Raw genomic sequence first — 21,424 nt, 5'->3', positions numbered from 1 at the left:
GATTAGTGAAGAGGAAATGACCCGGCTGCTTTTCAACTGGCTATGGGGCATTTAGAAATAAACCCTGTGTATCAGGAGTGATCCCTGAGCAGAGAACCAGGAGTAAGCCCTGAGCACCCCTGGGGGTGGCCCCCAAATTTTAAAAACACTTAAACTTTTTTTTTTTTTTTAGTAAAGAAATTACCCTGCTTACAGTGTTTTTCCCGTTTCACGTCCACCACTTAATGCCTAATGCATTAAAACCTGGTCTCTTGTTTCCTGGTCTAGTTCGTATCAAAGGGTTGTGAGTCTGTGGAGATGACTCTACTGAGGAATGGGCTAGGACAGCTCGGCTTCCATGTCAACTACGAGGGCATCGTGGCAGATGTGGAACCCTACGGCTATGCATGGCAAGCAGGGCTGAGACAAGGCAGCCGACTGGTGGAGATCTGCAAGGTGGCAGTGGCTACCCTGAGTCACGAGCAGATGATTGACCTCCTGCGAACATCTGTCACAGTCAAGGTCGTCATCATCCCCCCTCATGATGACTGCACCCCACGGAGGTAGGTCTCAGTGGAGACTGTGCCAGGCTTGCAAATCACGTAACCCGTCTCCTGCAGGAGTGGGGAGGGCACAGGAGGGGCGTGGTGTGTGCTGGATTACATGCAATGCCCAAAGTTCCTTCCATGGAAAATCTGACTCGGGACCCAACTGCCTTTTAGCATGTGGCCACAGCAGCTGGAAAAAATGACGAATAGGAGCCATGTCCAGGATTTACATCTCTGGATTTACAAAGTTGTCATTGTAAATATAGAAGTCCGGTTATCCCCATCTTAAACATCTTGCATGGCGGTTGAGAAACACTGAACACTTATTAAAAGATCCTCCGCACTACAAAGTGTCAGACTTCTTTCTTTTCTGTTCCTGTCCCATGACACTTGTTCTTCTGACTCCCCCGTTTGTGCCCTTTGCTCACTCAACCGCCGCTATCTCAGTCTGGAAGGCTGCCCGGCGACTCCCCAGACTCTCTCCCAGCTGCCTACGAGGAACTGGCTTCTGAGAACTGGTCCTGCTTGTCATGCTTTGATACTTCGTTGCCCAGCCTTTTCCCAGAGGCAAGCTCAGGCACCCCACGCGTCCCAGCCCCTGCCAAGCCAGCAGTGCTGTTGAAAATTTAATTTCTCTGTCTCTAGGGAGATTTTGCGATAGAACCAGTTTAATCAACTATTTCTTTGGGCATGCATGTATTATTTTGACTAGTATTTTTTAACCTGTTAATTTTCTCTGAACCCATTATTTAGAGTTTCTTTTTAAGCTTTGGCAACAAACTCATAGGCATTCTACAGCCACGGCATTATTCTTTGTCCTGTTTCCTCCCTCTGCCCTTGTTCTCCCATGTGACCGAGAAGATGAAAGCAGTTCGTACAGTTGTTTCGTGACCTTTAAAAAGTGCTTGTCTTCATTTTCCACCACTGTTTCTGAGATTCTCACTGCCACCATCCCCTGCCCTGCATGGACCGGATTGTGAACCAGGGTATGGGACAAAGGGCTATCACACCCTCCAGCCCCACACTGCCAGAACCAAGACTGCTTTGAGAAAGGGCTGCAAATAAGCAGTTGAAGCATTAACACCTTGCTGCAGTTCTCAACAAAATAAGATAATGCTCATCTGTCATTTCTTTCTTCTCCTCCGCACTTCACACTCCCACTGCTGTTTTCCTAGCAACTAATTACTCTGTTCTTTGACTAGTCAGTCTCCTCTTTGTCTGCCCTATTGCTGCTCCTGCAGGAGGGCGGGTCAGGCCTCTGTCTGCTGCCCCCCAGATGCCCACTGCTCAGGCAGGGTTTCCAGGGTCCCCCCCAGGGCTCACAGGCACCCAGTAGTGATCTGCAGAATTACAAGTGCCTGGAATTTTATGTGCATGTGGCAATTTTGAAAAGGCAGAGTTTGGGTTTTAATTTCTTTTTCCATGGGGAACAAAATAAAAGCTTCACAACAAACTAACGCTTTGGTAAATTTGGGTTTTGCCCATATACATGGGAAGTAAGCAGAGCCCGCTATAAATTGCTTTCAAACTCAAACTATTAGTTATTTTTTATTTTTTTACAGAATCACCATGAGGTACAGTTATAGACCTGATCATAGTTGGGTTTCAGTCCTAGTGGTCCAACACCCATCCCACTACCAGTGTACATTTCCCAGTTTCTTCCCGCCACCCTCCCTATTTCTCTCTCTCTCCCTCCCTCTCTCTCTCCCTCCCCCCCCCCCTCTCTCTCTCTCTCTCACTCACGCTCGATCTCCCCTACCCCTTTGGGACATTATGGATTGCAGTACAGGTACTGAGAGGTTACCATGTTTGTTAGATTTTTTTTTTAATTTTTATTTTTAATTGAGTCAAACTCAAGCTTTGAAAGAGAAGGACAAGGAAAGGAAAGCAACACTTCTGAGCCTCTGGGTTCTTTGGTTTTTTCATCCTCCTGACAGCTTCAGTTCCCTTGAGGAATGAGCTTGGAGAGAGACTTCCCCTTGATGCTTCATCAGCCAGAAGGACCGGGGAGGGCAGCAGGTTTGAGACTTCCTCCTCTCTCTGAAGGTTCTCAGAAGCGAAAGGTCTCACAGAGGGGGGGGGTCCCTCCTCCACCCTGGCCATGCCCCCCACCATCTCCCTCCCACAGGCTCCTGCTAGACACCAGAATCTTCAGTCAACATTGTCTTTGTTAGATGAAAAATATCCACAGATTAAATTGTTGTTGCCTGGGACTGGTGGTTCATTATTCTACTGGGGACCTCTAACCTACCTTTTTTTATAAGAGTAATTCAAGAGGAAGAGCTAAAAGCAAACAAGTTTTATTAAAGGATCAAATTTCCCTTATTCATTTAATTGCTTTGGCTTTTGACACCAGTTTGTGCTTAGGGATTCTTCCTGTCTCTGCTCTGCTCGGGGGTGAGTCCGGGTAGTGCTTGGGAGACTACCCTGGGTTGCCAAAGAGTGAATCCAGGAGGAGGGTGCATGGCAAGACCTCTGCCTATTCTGCTTCCTCTTTGGCCCTTCAACTTGCTTTTAAATATGAATGAGTTACAAAGTTATTTCTTTATGTTTAAAAATATTTTAATGAGCAAAAGCAGAGTGGAAAGAGAGTTGGAATTAAGTAAATTCCTGGCCTTGCATATGGCCTGCATTGGCTAAATCCCAGCAGCTCAAGGAGTGTTCCCTGAGCAGAGAGCCTGGGGTAAGCCCTAAGCACTGTGAGGTATGGCCCTCCAGCCCACCCCTCCCCCACCAGAAATAAATAAATAAATAAATAAATAAAATGAGCAGAAGCAGCTTTTTTGCCCTAGAAGAACTTTTAAGACCATCTGGTTCAAGCCTTCCTTTTTGTTTTCCAGGTTAGTTTTACTGATCCCAAGAAGCAAATTGTTTTTTCCAAGTCAGAGTCATAATAGTTTTTGAGTAACCAAGCTCTCCTCTAATATATGATTTGCCTTATGAAAGATCCAGCCTTGTGATGTTCTGTTCAGTATGCTGTTCATCTGTTTTTCTATCTGTATTTCTTAGTGTTGGTGAAAAGGAAAACTTTATCCTTCTTTAATAATTAGCAAGAGAGAGAGAGAGAGAGAGAGGTAGGATTTGTTCCAGAAAATCAGACCTAGGTTTTCTGATAAGGAAAACTCTGTTCCTGGTGCCCACTGGATTCCCTGCATTGCATTCGATCATCTCAGAGATTAATTTATTTTTGAGGAATTTTTTTTAACGCTCTCTGATTTACAGTAGCACTGTAGCACTGTCCTTCCATTGTTCATCAATTTGCTCGAGGGGACACCAGTAACACCTCCATTTTGAGACTTATGGAATATGGAATATGTCAGGGAGAGCTTGCCAGGCTCTGCCGTGAAGGCGGAATACTCTCTGTAGTTTACAGGGCTCTCTGAGAGGGGTGGAGGAATCGAACCTGGGTCGGCCACGTGCAAGGCAAACACTCTACCCACTGTGCTATCGCTGAAATAATCTAGTTTCAGGCATTCAGTGTTCCAGCTCCACACCTGCCCCCAGAGTATCTAAGTCCCTCACTTCATCTTGGGAGACCCATAGTATCGGAGCATCCTTCCTGTAGTCACTGCTTGTCACATAACTTTAATACATAGTAGTCAAACAGATGTCACTTTGTCACCTTTTGGACCTGTCTGAGCCCTGACTCTTAAGAGAAACAGAAAAGGTAATAGGGGACTAGAGAGCTAGTACAGGGTTTAGACGTTGCCTTCTAGGCAGCCAACCCTGGTTGGAATTCCTGATACCAAGTATGTTTCTCCAGATACCACCAAGACAGTCAACCAGGAGTAAGCACTGAGCAACAATGAGTGTGGCCCAAGCCTCTCCCCACCAAAAAAAAAAAATGTGATGGGTAGTAAGAATTTAGGAAGGAATTTAGGTGGGAGGAAAACAACTGAAAAAGAAAACAAGGACATGGAATGGATTTCAGTTAACTTAGGTTTCAACACGCCTCCCCCAGGCTGCCCCCCCCTCCGCAGGCGCTGCCACAGCCACTCCCAAGGGAAGACCACAAGGGACTTGGCACTGTTTTTTGTCTATGACAGAAGACCGACCTTAGTGGCATTCTGCGGGGTCACACCTGGCTCTTCACTTCCTGGCTCTGTCACCTCAGACAGGTCAACCTCCGTGATCTGTCAACTGAGGCTGACTGTAAATCTACTTTGGCACACGGTGCAGCTAGATTGGTGCCTGACCCCTTGCGCGCTGGAATGTTAAGAGTTAGGGTTGTTCAGGACCTAACCTAATTTACCAAGATAACAGTGAAAGAAATTGTCATTCTTTTATGCACATTTTAGCATGCCCTGCCAAAGGCCAACTCGTACCACTGTCCTTCTGTGTACTGCCCACTTCCAGACTCCTCCTACAGCTCTCATCTTTCACCGAGCCTCAGTTCCCTTTAAACAGCCTGTGGAAGCTAGAGGATGGTTCCTGTGGCCAGGTGAGGCCATCAGAAACAGTAGGATGGCTGAGATTTTGCTCAGTGGCACCTTTGTTTTGCATTCTTTCTGGGCCTTACAAACAATGTGTAGAAGACCCAGGAGCAGGCCCACTTCCTGAAGATACTCAGCCCACTGGGTCAAAGGGTTCCCTGCTGAGGCCTATGATGCCCCTTAAGGCTGTAGTGCTGAGGTCAGGGGCAGAGGTGTCCTGCTATGCCAGGGATCAAACTTGGGGCCTCACACATGCAGGGTATGTACTCTAACCCTTTGAGCTCTCTCTCTCTCTCTGGTCCCCTTTTTCATACTTAATGAATGAACCCTCTCTCCCTGCTTAGGCTTTATCAGATGACCATCTGTTAATATGCAAAGGGCTCTTGGTTAAATAAATTCAAAGTGATGAAAATGAATTACAGACTTTAGAGAAGACAAAATTTGAGGCCAGTTGAGCCTTTTTACTAGTCTTTAGAGTCTTTAGTATCAAATGTTACGCCACCGAATCGCTTCTTGAGAACAGTAACCATTATCAATTCCAAGCCAGTATTTTTTTAAAAATGACAAAAACAGCCTATCTTTCTTTCTTTTTCCTTTCTTTTTTTTTTTATTAGTGAATCACCGTGAGGTACAGTTACAGGCTTACAAACTTTTGTGCTTGTGTTCAGTCATACAATGATCGAGTACCCATCCCTCCACCAGTGTCCATTCTCCACCACCAATGGTCCCAGTATCCCTCCCACCACCCCCATCCCATCCTCTCCACCCCACCCCGTTTCTGTGGCAGGGCATTCCCTTTTGCGCTCTCTCTCTTTTTGGGTGTTGTGGTTTGCAATAGAGGTATTAAGTGGCCATCATGTCTGGCCTATCGTCTACTTTCAGCCCACATGTCCCATCCCGAGTGCGTCCTCCTAGCACCCTTTCCTTGGTGGTCCCTTTTCTATCTGAGCTGCCTTTTCCCCCAGCATGTGAGGCCGAAAAACAGCCTATCTTTCTATTGCTACATTATTAGTATTTACTTTATCCTTGTTCTTTCTATTCAATATCGAGTTGAAGCAGCCTATAAAAGTACATGTAGAATATCACAAAATTAAAACTGTGTTTAATTTTGTTGGCAAAGGAAAACGTGAAAGAAAAGCATGGTTTGGAGGGAAATTTTTGGAAGTTAGTGTCCAAAGTTGATTATGGCAATGTATGTGTGCTTCACAGTTCTTTATGTGTTCTTCCTAGCACAAAACGAACTTAATTATAATCTGCTGAATTTTCCAGTTAAAAGCGATTATTGCTAAGAAGCAACAGAGCTAGTACTGATTTTGACATAAATTTTTTCCATGGATATTATTTTTATTAGTATTCCATTGGCAAGATATAATAGTCTTATGTTATAGTTAAAGAACCTGAGCACTAATATAGTAGCACATGCCATATTTTCTGACATGAAAAGCTTTATACTAGCAATACCTCTACTAATAGAGTTTTTAAAAGGTGTTGCAATGGGAGCTGGAGCGATAGCACAGGGGGTAGGGCATTTGCCTTGTATGAGGCTGACCCGGATTCGATTTCCAGCATTCCATATGGTCCCCCAAGCACCTTCAGGAGTAATTCCTGAGTGCATGAGCCAGGAGTAACCCCTGTGCAACACTGGGTGTGAACCAAAAAGAAAAAAAAAGTGTTGCAATGGCATATTTTCATCAAAAGTATCAGAATAAAAGGACCAGCCAACGCAAGTTCTACCTCAAGCATCTAATGTGGTCCCTGAACCCTCCAGGAGTGATTCCTGAGTGCAGAACCAAAAGTTGTACTGTAGACACACAGACAAGGGCATGAAAGAGTGGCAGATCCATCATGAGTATTCACTAGTATAAGACAATTCCCCCAGTAAGTGCTCAAGTATTACTGCTGGCAGGCTTGGGAGACCATATGGGGTGCTGAGGACTGAACCGAGGTTGACTGTGAGCAAGGCAAGCACCCTACCTGATGTACTATTGCTCTGGCCCCAGCAGGGTGCTCTTTGGACCTGCCCTGTCTGATACAGGAGCCAGGAGCATAGCAGCTGCACAGCCTAAGTCATGTGACTAATCCCCGTGTAAAGTCTGCTGTCAGCATAAAGCACACATTTAGAAGAGTGTAAATTTTCTTTTTTTTTTTAATTGAATCACCATGTGGAAAGTTACAAAGCTTTCAGACTTAAGTCTTAGTTATCCAATGCTCAAACACCCATACCTTCATCAGTGCACATATTCCACCACCAAGAACCACAGTATACCTCCCCCACCCACCCCCCCAAAGAGTGTAAATTATTTATCAATATTTGTTTGGTATTACTTTGTTGATTAATCCACGTGGTTCCATTTTGGACATATTGGATTGAATATTGTATTAACTCAGCTGGTTCACGTATGTACTGTGACTTACGTGTACTGTGACTAGTAGAAAGTTTTTAATTGTGTGCATGATCCATATGCAGTTGTCTTGTACTTCTCTTGATCAGCATAAGTTGGCAAGTTCCTGGTGCTATCTCTTCCTGTCTCTTGAAGAACTGTTTTTCACTCACTCTTTAATGTCTCTTTCCTCATCTTCCCACCTGAGTTTCAGTTGTTAGAATTCCTTTAAGAAAGCCAGTCATTTTTTCACTTAGGGATGATCTGGTACCACAGTTATCTGGTGATGAAACTCAGATGCACAGCCTGAGTAGGGAGGGTCTCCCTCATCCCTGTAAACTTATCACTCAAGTTAATCACGGAATGGCCCTTCCTCTGCTCTTAGGTAGAGGGAAAGAAAAGTGGGTTTCACACTTCCTTGGATAAGGATCAGGGTGGGGATGAGAACAGAAAAGGGGCAACAGGAGACATTCATGCCCACACTTACCTTTCCTTCGATTGGCTCCCCAGGAACTCCTGGGCTATGGTAGATTTCTGGCCTGGGGGTTAAATCAGTGTCTACATGACAAATTAATAATAGGTTAAAAGTAAAAGACTGAAAAAAAAATTAAAAAAAAAAAAAGTAAAAGACTGATTTCAGGGCTTTGTATATTATGCTTTGTTCCCTAGCAACTTCATGTTGCCGAATCTGTATAATTTCACCTTCTCTGCCCCCCACCCCCTGGCTTCCCCTTTCTGATCTGAATCAGGCTCTCAATTTGTATCTCAAAAATATCTCCCCACTTGTTTTCTTTTTTCACTCTAAGAATCCCAACAGATTCAAAGCTGTACACTCATTTTGTTCCCAGTCACGTTACTCAATGATGGCTTGTTTCCCCTGATATTCCCTCTGAGGGGTCTGCTTAGGTCTGCTCCCCCATCCTGCCATCCTGGCGGCTGCCATCCTCAGGGCTCAGGACAGCCCTGTCCATCCACCCACCATCTATCCCCCCCCCTTGCCATAGTGGTGGTTCACATTGCTTTTTTTGAAGACTCAACAGTTGATCCTGAGCAAAGGAAAATACTTCTGTGATACTTCCTGGGGTTCTCGTTTTTTGAAAGAAAAGTAATTATAGGGCCCAGTGTTTGAAGGAGGGTATGAAACAATGGAGGAAGTGTTTGATCAGCCTTCGCCGTTAATGTGAATCATTGTGGTTCCACCACAAACAAGCCAACGCATTAATCATTTTTCTCCTCTGCCCTTCTCTCACAGGAGCTGCTCCGAAACCTACCGCATGCCTGTGATGGAGTACAAAATGAATGAAGGCGTTTCCTACGAATTCAAGTTTCCTTTCCGAAATAACAACAAATGGCAGAGGAACGCCGGCAAGGGGCCTCACTCATCTCAAGTGCCCTCGCAGGTGCAGAGCCCCATGACCTCGAGGCTAAATGCCGGCAAAGGAGAGGGGAAGATGCCAGTTCCAGAAAGGGCCAACATCCCTCGCAGTATCTCCAGCGACGGGCGCCCGCTGGAGCGGCGGTGAGTGTGCTCGCCAAGGTCTGCCCCGGTTCCCTGCCCTAAACCTCATCAGCCCTGGCCCTTCAGCATGGCACTAGCTGAGGTCTTCCCAGATTTCACCAGAAGTCAAGAATTAAAATTGAAGGGGTAGATCGATAGCACAGTGGGTAGGGTGTTTGCCTTGCACACGGCCAACTCAGATTCGAATTCCAGCATCCCATATGGTCCCCTGAGCATAGCCAGGGGTAATTCCTGAGAGCAGAGCCAGGAGTAACCCCTGTGCATTGCCAGGTGTGACCCAAAGAGCAAAAAAAAAAAAAAAAAAGAATTGAAATTGAGATGCATGGTTATATTCCAAAGCCTTGGAGGGTAAACGAGGATGGTTTCCAGCAAAAGCCATCCGCTCGATGTGAAGGGCATTTGTGCTTTGCTTTCGTTTCTATGTGATACCAACAGAAATCTTCACTACGCACTTCCTAGCCATATGGATTAGAACTTGGCAGACTCTTCGAGATGACATTGACCATATTATCATCGTTGACAGTCTTTGACTTTTTTGGAATAAGTGATGTGATAGGAGCAACAGAACGTAGGTTTTGGGTTGAGTGTTGAGGTTTGTGTCACTTCGCTAATAAGGAATTGGGAGATGGGAAAACAACTAGGACAAAACAGACATTTTCTCTTGCATTGAAAGTAACATGGTGCCTATTTAAAGAACTCAGCCCTGTGTAAGATAAGCAAGAAGGAGAGGGACTGAGGAATCCCAGAGAGCAAAAATTAAAAAAAACAAAGCTTGTTGTTAAATTGAAAGTTATAGTGGTTTCCTTCATAAATGATAACTGGTTAGCTCTTCCCTAATAAGGATGCCCTAGGAATTCTGTCTGCAATTCACTGTAAAGTGCAGCCCTTTGAACGAGGATCTAGACCAAAAATTAAATCCGAAGTAGTTCTTTTCTTTATTTTTCTAGTCTTCTCCTCTCCTCTCCGCTTCACTTTGCTTTATCTGCCCTCCTCTCCCTTCCCTCCCCAGTTCCCCTCTCTTCTGAGCGAGAGGCACTGAGGAGGCCCAGAGGCCCCACCAGTGATTCTCACCCGGGCAATCAGTTCAGTGCAAGCCCTCAGAATGCGATGCATTCAGACCCTGTGGTGCTGGAATACTCCAGGCCACTCTGATAGTACTGGATACCCCCAGAACTGTGCTCGGTGATGTTCAGAGGACTGGTGTTGGGAGTTGAACTTGGATAAGGCACCTGCCGTATTATATCCAGACCCCTAGATTAAGTAAGTTCAAGTGCCAGTAAAACTAGCTATGAAATTTTAAATAATTACATCATAAATTGGACTGGAGTGATAGCACAGTGGGTAGGGTGTTTGCCTTGCACACAGCTGACCCAGGTTCGATTCCTCTATCCCTGTCAGCCCAGCAACCTACTGAGAGTATCCTGCCTGCACGGCAGAGCCTGGCAAGCTACCCGTGGCATATTCAATATGTCAAAAACAGTAACAAGTCTCACAGTGGAGGCATTACTTGGGCCTGCTTGAGCTAATCTATAAACAACAGGACAACAGTGCGACAGTGCAACATCATAAATTTAGTTTTCCTAAATTTTCTCTGCTATTAACATAAGAGGCAGTCTGATTTGCTAGCCACTTGCTTAAGGAGGCTATTTTCTCTCTCTGCAGTCACTTTTCCCTCACTGGGGCTTATCTCCATTGCCTCTCAGGGTGTTTTTATGGTCCATACCTTGCAGAGGGATCAGAAGCCTTAAAGCAGGGAAGAAGTCTTCTCTAGGCTGTTAGATGAAAGTGTTCATGTAACCAGGACTCCTTTGAGCAACAAGAATAGGCCAGCAAGGAAAATGGGTTCTAGGTTCAGGAGTCCTTGGTTGAAATTGGGAAGAGAAGCTTAGTTTTTGAAAGTCATGACTCTTTTGGACCACACCCAGCACTGCTCAAGGCTTATTGGCAGAGCTCAGGGTACTATATGGAACTATATGGTACTGTATGGTCAGATATGGTACTATATGACCATGTGGCCAGGAGTGGAAACCAGGTTGGCCAAGGTTGCAAGGCAAGTGCCCTGCCCAGTTGCCCACTTGCTCATTGCCCTACCCATTATTTCTCCAACACAAAAGCTGTGAGTTCTTTAAGTCTAACTTGAGCTATTGCACATTTTTTTAAGTGACTATTTCAGATATACTAGGATCCCATGTAGATTTAATTTGATAGAATACACACACACCAGAAAAAAAAAAGTTGTCTCTCTGAAATTCTCATTTAGTCTTAGAGATTTATTTGCAGAGCCGTATATTTATCTCAATGAAAGGTACCTGTCCCAAAATCAATATAAACCCATCTGCTTTCTCTTCTCACTCTCACTGTTTTGGGAAAGAAAGGACTTCCAAGAGATCTCTGAACAAGTTCTTGGTTCTACATATTCCAAACTTGGCTCTCTCTAAGATGTGTTAACTGGAATTTATGATTGGCCCACATTTTGGAAGATAAGCCATGGAAACAATTGCTCCAAGGAAGATCAGTTTTCTGCTCTCTATGTAATTTTACTTTTTCTCCAGAAAAATATCATTGTGCTTCTAAAAGGGAATTTGTTTTCATGTTTTTTTTTACAATTTTCCATACCAGATAGTAAAATGTATTTTGAGTCCGTGTTGAGTTTAATTTCTGCAACAGAAACTGAAGCTTGTTGTTTGACGTAATAACCTCCCAAGGTTTAAAAAAAAAATTAAGTGAAAACGTTTAGTTTATTATCTTCCAGTGAGGTTCAGCAGCTTTTAGTGCTAGAGAAGGCATCATCTCCATTTTATCCAGATGGAGTTCTTTGAGTTTGGGGGGTTGTTTTTCATGTGCTATGTCTGCCTTTTGTCTTCCCATGGCCCTGAGTACTAGGGACACCCCCCCCCCAGTGCTCGCTTGTGGAACTATAGTTATGACTCTTTGACACCAAGCCTTAGAGATGAGACAAGTAGACTTGAGGCTACCAAGGATTTGGGGACGTTTAATTTCTACACATACTTAATCTCAAAGATTTCTTTAGGATGCTGTACCAACCATCACATCTTATTCTGGGGCCTTAGTTGACTCAGCCCTACATATTCAGGCTATTTGGAGTTTTCATCTTCATGCTAAAGTGTATGGCAGTTAGATGAATATTTTCCTTTAGTGAAGATGTTTAGAGTTCAGCTGGGCTGGGGATTGGACAAGGGTACATCATTCATACGGTTTCTTTCCAATTTAAATTTTCAGTAATACAGCTACTGTTTAAGAAACTATTATTTTTAAAATACTTGGTTTATAGGATAGCATAATGATATTCATCAGAAGTACATCCTGGTCCTTCATAAATGCCCAGACTCACAAAATTCACCAGGAAATACCTTTTACTTTTTTCATGAAAATACTAAAATATAACTGAAAAATTTTAACAGTGCCTTTATGGTTTTACGAAAAATAAAGTACCTCTTTGAGATGGGTGATTGAGGCCCAGTCCTGGACATTAATTATCTGTCTAACTCTCCTCTTTATACTAGATGCCCTGGTGCCACCTGTCTTTGTACTTGGATACCTTGATGTGCTTTACAGAGAGTAAACCCTGATGCCAAGTCTGCTCTACATGAATTCTGGGCTTACCAGTATTGGCATGATTCTAATATTGAGAGTGAAGTCTCACCTTTACATAGTTGGTTCATTCTGTTGCCTCTCCCCCTGAGACTAGGCAAGGTGTGTTAAGCTACATGTGCTATGCATGAATTAGCAGCCACTTCAGATCTGCCTGTTCATGTGCCTTGGGTCTGTGTTCTTTATCCAAGTCCCTTAGATGCACGTTAACCTACTACTCTACAGGCATACTTTTCTTGAATGGTATCCAGAATCACAGACTTCCAGGTCACAATGAGCAATATTTTTAAAAGTATTTGTGGGATAGAATAACCTTTTAACTTTATTCTCAAAGTCAGGATTTTTTATTACATACTCAAATGTGTTGATGTTTGGAGTTTCTGATAAGAATTACTTTGCTGAGTTGTGTTCTTTATACATTTTTAGAAAATGCATGCACACAGAACAGATGACCCATCCATATGTTGGGTTTGGGCTACATCTGGCTGTGCTCAGGGCTTCTTCCTGCCTCTGCACTCAGATCATTCCTGGCGGGCTCTGGGCAAGCACCGGACCCACTGTACTCTCTCTCCAGCACTGATCCAAACATTTGCCATCTAAAAAATTTGCCATACTCTAATTCTGTTTGATTTAATTATATGAGTTTTATGTTCCCCAGGTGACATCTTGAGTACAAAAATTTGTTTTCTGTAATTCAAATTTTATTTTTTATTTTTTCAAATTTTTATTAGTGAGTTACCATGAGGTACAGTTTCAAACTTACGAACTTTCGTGTTTGCATTTCAGTCATATAATGATCATTTACCCATCTCTTCACCAGTATCCCTCCCACCACCACCACCCCATCCCCCTGCCTCTGCGGCAAGGCATTCTCTTTTGTTCTCTCTCCTTTTGGGTTTTGTGGTCTGCAATAGAGGTATTGAGTGGCCATCGTGTTCAGTCTATAATCTACTTTTGGCACATACCTTTCAACCTGAATGGGTCCTCCCAACATCCTTTACTTGGTGTTCCCTTCTCTATCTGAGCTGCCTTTTCCCCCAACATTTGAGGCCAATTTCCAAGCCATGGAGTAGACCTGTACAAAATTTTATCAGCAATTATAATTTCATTGTCTGTTCATGATGCATGACTGTATCATGTTGTCCACAAAAAGGACAACATGATCTAGTGACTAATTTGGTCTCAAATTTAAAGTATAAGGGTAGAAATGAAGTTGAGCCTAAGACATTAAGCAATACACACATTATGTAATTATGTGTCCACCATAAGAGTAAAGTAGTAAAATCCTGTTGTCAATATGCTGAGAAAAATTTTAGACATTTTAGACATTTCAGACTTTGCATAAGAAACAAAAGGCTTAGCAAATAAAATAATTTCTTTCTTAGTGAAATCCCAGACTTTATGGGTATGTTTAATGTTGGATCTTCTTGAACCCTCTGTTCTTTTGAGTTTTACCCCGATGCCATACTGTTCCCCTCACCCTGCTGCATTTTAGTTCTAAGTAACTGGGGGAAGCATGTTCCTTCATGTGCATAGAGTTGTGACCCACCTCTGGAATCCTCAGAAGACACAAGCGATGGACAGTGCCCAGTGAATGTTGTTGACAGAAACTTAATATTCTTGGAAAGATAGCTCATAAGGGTGGGGCACCTGCCTTGAAGTCATGAATACTTGAGGGCCTGCACCCTCCCCACCTTCCCTACTGGGAAGGCCTTCACTTCTAACAACAAGCTTAAGAATTCTCCTCCCTGCACACATATTAGCCATGTGTCTCCATTCTCCCTCTGGCTTTAAGGAAATATTTCCTAGATTTACCTGTATAGGTTTTATGGTAGCCCTCACCGCTACATTCCTGCTTTCAAGACAAATCAAGCCACCACTTCCTACATGCTGTTCATAACTCTTGGCCACATTAAACTCCTTTTCCTTGTCTTCTAGAATTTGCTGATTTTTTTAATCAGCTTTTTGCATCTATTTCGTAACCCCCAAATTGTGTCTCCCACACTGTCTTCCTTGTTTTTCTTTTAAACACGCACTATGCAATATCTCTGCATGGCTCATGTATTTCAGTAACCTGGGCCTTTGAATCAGAGGTGCCTTCATAGTTTATATTTCTGCCCTGACCCCCATTTTCACTTTTGACACTCCCAAGCCTGCCCGCCTCCTGAACATCTGCACCTGAGGGTCACTCACGTGTCCTTCGATTCCAAGCACAGCCGGCTTCAGCCTCTCTCTGCCCTTCACTATTTACCTTCTCGTGTGTTAGACACCTGAGGGAATGGTCTTGCCTGAGCTCCAGAGCAGAACTAGGAGTCATAAGCACCTTCCCCGCCACCCCAGTCCTCAGTTTTAAGCTTCCTTCTTGTCTTAGAGGGTCTTCGTTCATAATAAAATTTTTTCAGACCAAATTGGCTGTCCAGCCTCCAAATTTGATATCTGGCCTTTTCCCCGAGACTTCGTGGGGTGATCTGGTTAAAAATAAATAAACCAGTAAATAAATGAATAAAAATTAAACATGGGAACACTCACAGATCACACTTCCCCTGACAGCCTTTTGCTTGGCTCCCAGAGCCGAGTCCGTCTCCCTGCCAGTCCCCTCCCTGCCTTGTCCTCAGCCCTGCTTGGTCTGCCACCCCGCCCTTGGGAAGAACTTTCCGTGACCATGTTTTCTTGAGCCTTGCCACCTGTCTCCGTGCCGTCTTGCTTGATGTGCCCTTCCAGACATTCTTTCTGAAGATTAATAACCTCTGATATTTTAACACCAAACCCAAGTCTCATCTCCCTAGAAAAGTTTCCTTTCATTTTCTCCAAGCACCTCTCTCCCCAACTTAACTGCCCCTCCTGGAAATGTTCACGTTAGTCAATATCCACTTCCTCCATGAAATTTACTCCTCTTCATTCTCATCTTAGTTTGTCTCTTTTTTCAGCTTAAGGTGGGGTGTATGGTTCATCATCATATTCCCAGGACCAGCCCCTGATCCTGGCGTGTTAGTAATCTTGTGATGGATTTTTTTTTTAACTTTATAATTAAAGCAGTATGCAAAAAGAAGTTACTTAAAGTGGGAAGAGTAAATTAAATCAGAGGAAATTGCAGTTTCAACTCTTATTCTGGAAAAAATATGCAGAATGTAAAATGTGCTTTATTAACCATGTTCCAGTATGCAGCACGGCAGCGTTGGAACATTGAGATTGTTGTGTGACCGTCACCACCAGCCACCTCCGGCACTCTTATCTTCCCACACGCAGCTCTGCACCAGTTAAGAGCAATGATGACTTCGCTCTTTCTCGCACTCCCACTTTCTAGCTTTCACCATTCTGGGTTCCTTCTGCACATACAATCACACAGTATTTGCCTTTTGTGACTGGTTTATTTCACTTAACGATGTATACTCCTGGTTCCTGCAGGTTGTAGCTGGAATGTGTCAGATGTTCTTTCTGTTTTTGCTCAGGTTGCTGGGTGGTTGAATCAACAGCTATTTATTTCTCCCATCCTAGAGGTTGGAAAATTCAAGATTAGGAGACGTGGCTTCGGGTAGTGAGAACATACTTTGTCCCCCTGTTCTCGAATGCAGAGCAAGGAAACTCTGGTCTCTCCATTCTTAAAAGGTACTGAGCCCATCAGAGTCACTGGCTCTGCTCTCATGATTGATACCAGCTTAAATCCATGCCAAGGGCCCCATCCCCTCTCGAGATACCGTCACGTGGTATGTTTTAACATTTGGAGCACGTGAGACTTTCTTTTTTAAGGTTGAATAATACATCATTATTTGTATGGGCTACACTTTGTTATCCATTCATCCATCATATGGACACTTGGGTATATGGTTCTATTTGTATAAAAATTAAAGCATTTTAATGAGAACAAAGACTATGGAAGTTATAAATGAAAAGCAGATATTAAGCACTATAGTTTGCTAAAGCTGTAGAATTAAAACCAGCTTAGATAGAACTCCTCAATTGTTAAAAGTTTAAAATGCTCCTGTATTTGCAGCATATTGTAAGGGAAGCTGCCTGAAAATCACTCAAGTGAAAGGGCGTTGCTCTTGATTGAATTTTCTATCGCTGGCTGAATGTGATGGACTGTTTGTTAGCCATGATATGGTGGAAATGCAGGAGGCTGAACTCAATCCAGGGCCACCCAGCTCCCAAGGTTCCTCTCCTCCCAGCTCTTCAAAGGAGCTTCTGCCTTCTCACTGGATGCAACTGATATGATTTCCAAGTCCTCATTCATGGATGACAGTGTGGGGCATCTTCTTTGTTGTCTGTTTTTGAGTTTTGAAATACCACATACACACACACACACACACACACACACACACACACACACACCTGGTGGTGCTCAAGGATCACTCCTGATAGAGCCCAGGTAATCGTGTACGGGGCCTGAATCAGGATCGGCCTTTGCAAGACAAGTGCCTTAACCTCTGTACAGTCTCTGCTGACTCAAGACCATTTCTGTTTAAGCACTGAAGAATTGAACACAATTGATGAATTGGGGCAGCTCTCACATGCCTTTGCCTTCAGAACTCCAAGTGGTCCAAGGGCTGGGATGAGGGTGTTCCCACAGTGCAGGCTTTGGAGTTGACCAGTTCTCCTTCCTGGTACCTCCTGCACTTGGCCTTGCAGTGAACCCTGATACTTTCTATGTCAGAGCCCCCAGTGCTCTAGGGCTTAATTTTTTAAACTGTGGATCACACCACCATTATGGGATCACATAACTGAATGGGGGTGGGGGGACGGGATCTATACATTTTTCAGTTATTATCAGTAGGTGTTTGATTTGTTTACCTATTTTATATGTCTGGGTTGTATAAGGATGTCTCCTGTGGAGAGGGGTGCAAGTGGAAAAGTTTTAAAAGCTCTGCTCTAGAGTGACCCAGCCCAAGTTCCAGGGGGCTCCCAGAGTGCTGGCTTTATGACTTGGGGTCAGAGGGCATAAATAATGCCTATTCCCAGTGCTTCTATGAAGATGTAGGGACTCCGGGCACTTTGTACCAATCCAAGCCCATTTTCTAACACGGGCCTAGCACAGTGAAGCTGAGCAAATGGTGGTTGCCGTTTAGCACTGTGGTCATTTTTGTCTGTGCATTTCCAAGTGCAAATCCGTGAACGTGAAACAGGTTGGGTACAAGAGGGACAGGGAAGAACTGGCCGGCCTGGGCTGTGGGTCCTTCTCTGCCCCAGCCAGGCTCTGCAGGAGGCAGAGTAGGCAGGGTGCAGGGCAAAGAAGATCACGTTGTCTCCAGCAGCAGTGCCAGGGGTAACTGGTCAGACAAAGTAATGTCAGGTCATCTGCTGTACTGGGAATAGCCTTGGTGAAGTGGGAGTTGCCAAGAATTTGGGAAATTCTGCAAAACCCATCCATGCAAGGAAGAATGGACCTTGGACCTTGGACATGAGCTGGTTTAAAGCAGTTCTGTTCTGGGAAGAGCAGTAGAGTGGCATGTGATGACTTTGCATGTCACTAAGGAGCAGGACTACTTACACACATGCAGTAAGGCTCTAACTTCTACCCAGCTCCAGGGAGTACTTAGCATTAAGACCAGCAGGTCTGGTCACACCACTCTGGGTGGTCTAGAAGGACCCATAAGGGCCCAGGGACAGAGGGAAGAGATGATACTTCCTCAGTGACCCCATCTTCCATCTACAAAATGCCCAGTACACATACACTCCTCTTGGGAAGGGATGAAGGGGTTTCAGAAGGCCAATATGGGTCTAGCTGCCACAATCCTCACAGAGAAGGAAACAAAAGTTGTAGGCCTCTTGCCTAATGAGATCACATCATTTCCATAAGCTGGCATTGGAAATCTAAATCGTGTGTGTGTGTGTGTGTGTGTGTGTGTGTGTGTGTGTGTGTGTGTGTTGGAGGGGTGGGTGAGGGGGGGCGGACGGCAGGGAGGCTAGTATATCCTGCTGCTTTACATTTGAAACTATTATTTTTGACAATGGTTGACTGCACAGTGCATGTATAGGATATTAATCAAGACAAACTAGCTTCCGAGACCCTCCCACATGCATCAGGGTGAAAATTCCTATGAGCCTTGAGTTTAGAACTCAAGACTCTGAACAGGCCAACCTCGGTTGGCTTCCTCTGGGGGTGAAGAGCCCTTTGTATGGTGATAGCATGGCCATTTGGGATCATCTGCCTGTCATTGGAGTGCTTGCTGAGAAAAGTGAAAAGTGGATTTTATTTCCCTTTGACCTGCAGGGACATTTGCCATGAAGTAATGAGATGGGCAGTGTTCCCAGAGTTGGTCAGCAGAATAGAATCGCTCACCTGCCCGGGTGTGTCTGTGGTTGAGAGCTTTGTGCTCTGACCATGCAGGGTGCTGGGCAGGTGGGGCTGGCAGGGGCTGAGCCTGGGAGGTTCCTGAACACTGACAGAGCCTGGAGCCACCCCTTGAGAGTCTGCAATCATGTAAGGCGCACATGTGAACACAGATATATTCCAGAGAGGGGTGGCAGGGAAGGGTGTGGACCCCCAGTGACTCGCAGGTATGTGTAGGGGTTTGCTAAACCTCCACTTCTGAAGAGAAAGAGAGGATCCTAATCATATACCCCTTCTGATGTATGTTTGACTCTTGTAGCTATTACACTTCCTTCCTTTCCTTTCCTTTTGTGGTGGCAGCAACCAGGAACCACACACACTTCGTTGCAGTGTGTGGGAAGGTGACCAGTCATTGCAAAGCCAGGGATCACAAACAGGAGAGTCGTGGGGGGATTGTACTCAGTATATGGGCCCATTTCAGGGCTCAGACTCTTGGCTTCAGGCCAGTGATATCCTCAGACTCTCCCTTTTTAATTTGGAGCTGGGGGAGAGATTGCCTAGGGCTGTGAAGGCTGTGCTCCAGCCTCCGAGGAGGCAACTACTCAACTAGTGGTGCTGCCCTCCCGTTATATTTTTAAGAGAGCCCTCAGTGGTAAAGAACACGCCTTCCATGCATGAGTCCTGCGTTCAATCCCCATCATGCCTACAGTCAGGGCCAGCTCGGTGCAGGTACACAGAACCCCATGCTTAGAAGGGTCCAGACTGGATATAATGCTCAGCTGTTGATATCTTGAAATCCATAGTACCATTTTAACAAATGGAACCCACGTTTTTATTTTGCTGAGTCACGTAGTTGGTCCTTCTTATCTTGTTGCATAGAGGAGGGGGATGAGCCTCCCTTAGCAGTGCTTGGTGCCACGGGGAGCCACTCCCTTTGATATTGGGCCTGGAGGTGCTTGGGGAGAGGTAGGACATGGCACTGAGGATCAAAATCGGGGCCTGGTATATGCCCGTCATATGCTATAGAACCCTTTGAGTCACCTCCCCAGAGTCCCGTGATTCTTTTTTATTTTCTGTTCTTTAGAATCACCCTAACATAAAATTGACTCTCGCATAAGGCACCCTGGCTGTGTGCCAGGCTGTGAACTCCTCTCGGCTTGCTGGCAGCGGGCAAATGAGGATCCATTCGTTTATCTCAGCGTGAGGAGCTGCCATTGTCCTTTCTTCCTAACTGGACTGGAGAGCAGCTCCTCGTTATGTGAATTGACCTTGTCCCAGGAGGCTCGTGAGAACAGAATTTCCCTGATTCTGTCTGACAGCTCTTAGGATTTGTGTGGTCAGAGAGCCAGACACCACTCTGGTGTGCCGGGTCCACAGCAGGAGATAAAAAGCGGAGGAAGGAACTGCTTGATTTGGAACAAACTCTCGTCTGGACAGACCACCCAAATTACATTACCTTGAGGTGTCTTGGAGACTTTGTCTTTTACATAATTCTGGAAGAATCCTGGTTGATACACAGTGCTAACGGCAGACTTTAACTCGGGTCTGTTCCTTGGATGAATAGTGTTTTAATTGCTAAGTTGTGGTAAAATGCTGTGCTTAATTATGGACTTAAGTATCTAATTTGTCAGTCATCGATGCCGTTTAAAACCCTCTGAGTAGTTTTTACCATCCTTTCACTGTTTGCACTTGAGTTACCGAGGGCCTCATCGCCTTGGACACATCGAAGCAGTTCTGTCGCTGGGGAGGAAGAAACAGGAAACAGGCATAATTAAACCTATTCATAACTACTCGGGGGGAAATTATCATCAGCCACTGAGATATGAAGAATTCCTTATCTGTAAACTGGTATGTTATAATCACACAATATAAAGAGATCAACTTAATCAGTGTCTGAACGAGGAGCTCTGTGAGTTGACTCATGGGAAAGGTGGGTGGGCGGGCAGGGGTTATGTTATTAAGTCTCTGGGGCACGGGGTGATGGCTGCTTTCTTATCCTGGTGTGAGAATGCTTTGGCAGAAGTGGACTGTTACTGCTCTTGGGCCATTTCTCCTCACATGTCCATCCTCTTCGATTCTTTTCATTGCGGTGAAATGTGTCGCCTATTAAAATGAAGAGCTGGTATGAAAGGTAGTCCTCCAGACTGGAAGAATTATTTGGCTGATGAAAATGATTTTGCCCACTGCTGCTGCAGTCTTCGTACAACCAAAATGCCTTCGCATTTTATTTCTGCAGAGTGAACTTATACGGAGCCCCCAGAACACATAGCACATATGTATTTATTTCTGGGCTACGCTTATAGAAACGTGGCAAAGAAAATCTGTTGATATTAATGCGAAGAGATTTAGGAGTTCCCTTGGTCACAGTGACCAGAGCATTGTTTAGAAACTTATTGTCTTGTATCGCACTGGTTTGAAAGGTCTTACAGCCATGAAAAGATGCATTTAACCTAATGCTCTAAGCTTATTTGCGTGCTAAGATCTACATGTCCAGGCCTCATTAAGACAGAAAGAAATTAGAAATACAGGGATTTATCTCAGAAGAAAAGATCCCTGATCTGTGTTTATTCTTTACTGTCTTCCAACACCCCTTGAGATAGACTAGATGAAGTTGGGATGGGGATGGGGGTACAGACAGAAATTCTAGAGGACATGGGCCAAAGCATTAGCACAGTGGGTAGGGC

At 44.6% G+C, this 21,424-nt stretch overlaps 1 protein-coding gene across 7 annotated transcripts in view; it reads left to right on the top strand.

Annotated features, from left to right (window-relative positions):
- SIPA1L1 (signal induced proliferation associated 1 like 1) overlaps nt 1-21,424 on the top strand; it is a 356,124-nt gene that overhangs the window by 285,591 nt on the left and 49,109 nt on the right. For all 7 annotated transcript variants that reach the window (XM_055133895.1, XM_055133897.1, XM_055133896.1 and 4 more), the window contains 2 exons: nt 268-542; nt 8,594-8,860. In XM_055133895.1, coding sequence (XP_054989870.1) covers nt 268-542; nt 8,594-8,860 — 542 coding nt within the window. The remainder of the gene's footprint in view (nt 1-267; nt 543-8,593; nt 8,861-21,424) is intronic.

Source organism: Sorex araneus, chromosome 3 (assembly GCF_027595985.1).
Source record: "Sorex araneus isolate mSorAra2 chromosome 3, mSorAra2.pri, whole genome shotgun sequence".
Taxonomy (NCBI): Eukaryota; Metazoa; Chordata; class Mammalia; order Eulipotyphla; family Soricidae; genus Sorex; species Sorex araneus.
The sequence above is the reverse complement of the archived record's forward strand: the minus strand, read 5'-3'. Positions and strand labels throughout refer to the sequence as shown.